Raw genomic sequence first — 4,596 nt, forward strand, 5'->3', positions numbered from 1 at the left:
AATCACCTGAACTACAAAGTTGCGTCTTTCACAGTCAAGGAACATGCTTACTGTCCAGTTTGTTTTTGCTGCAATCTTATCTCTTACTGTTGAGAAACTGATTTGATCTCTAGAAGTGAATCGGTCAACTTCGTTAAACCAAAGGCAAGTAAAGAGGTTGCTGATGGGAACATGCTCTCTTAAAATGACACAGCCCTCTGGTACGTCTGCATAGCCCAACCATGGAGTTGTGTATATATTTAATAAGTGTTTGATCCAGAAAATCGGAATTTTGGAAATAATAATCTAAAGAGACATACCACTAGTGATTGGCAATTTTGCCACAGAATAAGGGGTTAACCCTTCATTCTTGTAGAAGTCCACCTGAAAGTCGATAGAAGCGTTATCATATTTACCAGCCGCTTTGTTTGCTTCGGCTTCCACTAAGACGTCAAATCGTTTGTAATGTCTAGAGATCGCAAACGTAGCATTTTTCCTCCACAAGAACCTGATGAGAGGAGATGTCAGGTAAATTGCTGTAGTCCAAAAACATACTTACTAAGTCTAAGGCCTTCTACACTCAAACAGTGAACTTATTCGAAACAATTGAAATTTTTAGCATTACTGGAGTGTTAAGCACAAAACGCTAGCGGATTCCTTTCGGTAACTGCAGGAAGCTACATAGACAACCACAATTAAAAGAAGGATATACGATATGATAGGCCTTACCTTTCAAGAATTTGATATGGATCTACGACAAGCTCAAGTTTTCCGTCAATCCATAATGAATAGCGAGCATTTGGAAACATCCTATGAACGAGAAGCTTAGGCACCTGCAAAGAACGAGGCATCAGCATAACAATGGCATTTTATAATCTTTCTCTTTACTCTGTCCATTTGGTTAGTAGTAAACAACTTCAAGCCTGATCTAAATCAAAAAAATATTGTTACAGCAGTGTGGGTACAGTACTTTTGGAGAAAGGTTGTAATAATAAGGGGAAATATCTAGCAAGCCATTAAGTTCATGTTTCAGTTTGGAGTAACTTAATACATTATATCTTATTGATAAGACAAGAGAGCTGAATTTTACCTTTCCATTGCGTCTTCCATCTAAATAAGGGAGATTATGAACAACAACAACTCTCCATATCCCTACTTTCTTGTTTTCATCAAGGCCTCGTTCTTTCTTCAAAATTGTTTCAGTTTCTTCATCGACAAACATGTAGAAGCAAACTGTTTCCTCTGAATATTTACTGATATTTTGTGGGGCTTTTACATCATCAAAAGCATCTACAAAAAAAAAAAAGAGACATTCTAACATTAGAAACATGCAAAAATTGGCACAAAGACTGGAATATTGTTTACAAAATAGAAAAGGATCATACCAAATACTGCTGAAGCAACGACTATCCCACGACATTGCTTCATTTCAAGAAGATCTGCCTCATCAATGTCAAATCCTGTATTTCGTCCAGGTTGAGGTCCTTTGACAAACCTGATTGGAAATTTCAAAAACGGAAATATACTAAGATGAGACAGAGAAGGACCACGGAATTACGAAAATAGCACAAAAATACTTACCCACAGTGTACGCTCATTGTTTCTTTAATGTCAAAAGAATCATTCCTATGTCTCAAAGTAGGATAACCACCAAAATCTGACCCTCCAAACTCTGTATCTCTGTTTAGTGGTTCTTCGTATATATACGTTAAGTTTTTAAGAACAGGGGAAAATGACGGGGCACTTGGCATAAAGGAAACTGCGTCTTCTACTGGAAGGTAACATACAGGGCATGCTGAAACCAAAACCAGGCAGAACAAACCAATACTGATCATCACAACAGCAATATTGTAGTGATCTCAGAAAAGAAGAAGTAAACTGGAAAGAGACCAGAGAAATCAAAGAGTAACGATATCTTACGGCGTGGTCCTGTTCTTTTTCTGTCTGCTGGTGGGGGAGGTAAGCTGAAACTATTACAAGGATGTCCTTGAGGAAGCGTATATCCAAGAAAATGCATAGGAGGAGGAGGAGGAGGGAACACTACAACATCTTTTGCCTTCAACGATATATTTCCAATATTCATGTTTTGCTCTTCATTAATCTGTAACATGTTTGAAAAATTTACACCTGCACTGCCATTGAAATGAAGACTCGGAGGACCTTGAACTTCCTGACCATCTTCACCTAATTACAAAAAAAAAGCAAAAGTCACAATTAATTTCAAGTCCATTGTTCATACAACCTCAAATCAAAATCCCACCAGTTACGTTTCTAACTCGAAGTACATTACAACATCTTAAAGCCTTACGATCACCAACTCTACACAAACTTTATCTCCACAATTCTAAACCCAAAACAAACACATTGGTCCAAAATCAGAACTAAAGACTGTTCCAGCCGAACCCAATACATGAATTTAAAAGCTAATCCAAGTTCCAGAAGCTAAAAACAAAAAAACAAAACATAAACAACCAACTTGTCTGAAAAAAAAAAAAGTGAGAACCTTTGCCGACGTAAAGGACGCGGAGGAAGACGACGGCGGAGATTAAAAAGAGAAGCAACATGCCGATCTTCTTACGACCAACGAATTTACAGATCCAATGTACAATACCTTCCCTCTCTTTCTGCATCTTAGATGGTTTTGTACGCGTCGTCGTAACAGTGGTCTGGATAGGGAAAACGACGCCGTTAAGTCCCGTCTTCTCCAAGGAACCATAGCTACTGGATCGAACGCCCAATCCAGTCATCGTTTTTTTAAAATCCCCACCGCCCCCCTCAAATCATCATCAAAAACTCGAATTCGATTGTTTCCCACTCAAATTCAGATCAACAAAGTTTAAAGCTTTACGATTTCGATTTATGCTGAACCCAAAAAAAAAACNTCTGGGTTCTCTGATCTACAAAAATTGAGCTCGAAAAAAAAAAAAAAAAAAAAGAATTGAAATTGAAGAATTCACACAGATCAAGAGAAGAAGAAGAAGATAAAAAATCAAAACTTTGAAGAAACAAAAACTAGGGTTTGTGAATGGGGAAGATAAGGGTTTTGATTCCTCTGAATCAAGGAATCGCTCTCACGAAGACATTAACCAAAAAAAAAAAGTCACTCTCTTCGTCTCCTTCTCAAACATAAACATAAACAAAAATTAAATACTACTGTCAAAATTTACACAATTCCGCGTTTAAACAAAAATGCATTTTTGATAAATCTTTTATCCAATTTTTTTGTCTAATTATTTCTCTTTTGTCTTTTGTCCTTTTTATATATTTTCATTTAATGTAAGAAATATTTATGTGTATTAAAATTTGGATTTGGGTCAAAACTTTGATATGTTTAATGTTTACAACTTTATGAAAAATTAAGCACGTTGTATATTTTTTATATATATAAATGTTAGTTAATAATCTCTGTGTTTTGATTTCTATAAAAAAATTTTAAAAAAAAGTTATCTTTTCTAGTACTGTTGTAAATGGGACAGATGGCGATATGTTATTGATGAGATGGGAAAACTTTAAACATCATTATAATAAAATTAAGAGGGCTATTATTATTGTCCCAAACACTCATGTAAGCATATCATTATAGAGTTTGTGACAACTAGGATTTTAAAAAAAAAACAAAATTAAATGAAACGAAAACATTAGTTTAATTACTAACCTAGCAGCCACTCTTGAATCCTGTCATTATTATTCGTATCTGTCGCTCTTTTGATTGTTTAGTTTTTTTGGTTTGAATACATTCTGTTTCATAATAATTTAGTTTTAAGTTAATTTTAAATGTGCTCTTTCTTAATAATATTGATGTTATTGACATAACAGTGTGTAATTCCTTAATAATATTGATGTTATTTTTCCCCCCAAATACTATTCTGTCATATACATAAAATTTTGTTTAAATATAAAATTATTTTCATTATTAGAAACAATTATATAAATAGATCTGCAGATGTTTGGTAAGAAAAGGTAAACATGCTCTTTTAAAAAATGAGAAGTTAAATAATACTCCCAATTGCGACAATAAAAACATTGCATATTTTATTTTTTTTGTCAGCACACTATACCTATTATGGAACTCTCTTTTTCTTCTTACAATTAGGGCTGGGCAAAATAACCGATAACCAAATAACCGACCGAAACCGAACCGAAAAAAACTAAACCGAACCGAACCGAAATTCTTCAAATACCCGAATGGTTAGTAAAAATCTATATCCAAACTAACCGAAACCGAACCGAACCGAACCGACAATTAAATGGTTAACCGAAATATCCGAAAACCTAGAAGATATCAAATATTATATACTTAATATTATGCAAAACTATAAAATAAACTTAAAATATAAATTATTTCTAGATTCAAAACAATTAAATATTTTAAATAATCAATATATGTAAATGTTATTATTTTGAATTTACAAAGTTAAATACTATTTTGTAAAATTGAATCAATATTTTTCCCTTTTTTGTATTTTTGTTATTGTATATTTGGTTAATTTTGGTTATATTCGGTTAGTTTTGGTTATATTTGGTTTATTTGGTTAATGTTAATATAATTTATGTTAGTTATGGTTATTTATTTAAATAACCAAACCGAAACCGAACCGAAAGAAACCGAACCGAACC

The 4,596-nt window shown here is 33.5% G+C and overlaps 1 protein-coding gene across 1 annotated transcript in view; it reads right to left on the bottom strand.

Annotated features, from left to right (window-relative positions):
• LOC104776879 overlaps nucleotides 1–3,167 on the bottom strand; it is a 4,710-nt gene extending 1,543 nt beyond the window's left edge. Inside the window, exons 1-8 of the mRNA XM_010501029.2 lie at nucleotides 2,483–3,167; nucleotides 1,900–2,163; nucleotides 1,561–1,774; nucleotides 1,365–1,474; nucleotides 1,070–1,269; nucleotides 709–812; nucleotides 300–487; nucleotides 7–206 (exon numbers count right to left, since the gene is read on the bottom strand). Coding sequence (XP_010499331.1) covers nucleotides 7–206; nucleotides 300–487; nucleotides 709–812; nucleotides 1,070–1,269; nucleotides 1,365–1,474; nucleotides 1,561–1,774; nucleotides 1,900–2,163; nucleotides 2,483–2,726 — 1,524 coding nt within the window. The 5' untranslated portion in view covers nucleotides 2,727–3,167. The remainder of the gene's footprint in view (nucleotides 1–6; nucleotides 207–299; nucleotides 488–708; nucleotides 813–1,069; nucleotides 1,270–1,364; nucleotides 1,475–1,560; nucleotides 1,775–1,899; nucleotides 2,164–2,482) is intronic.

The sequence above is a fragment of the Camelina sativa genome, chromosome 3 (assembly GCF_000633955.1).
Source record: "Camelina sativa cultivar DH55 chromosome 3, Cs, whole genome shotgun sequence".
Classification (NCBI taxonomy): domain Eukaryota; kingdom Viridiplantae; phylum Streptophyta; class Magnoliopsida; order Brassicales; family Brassicaceae; genus Camelina; species Camelina sativa.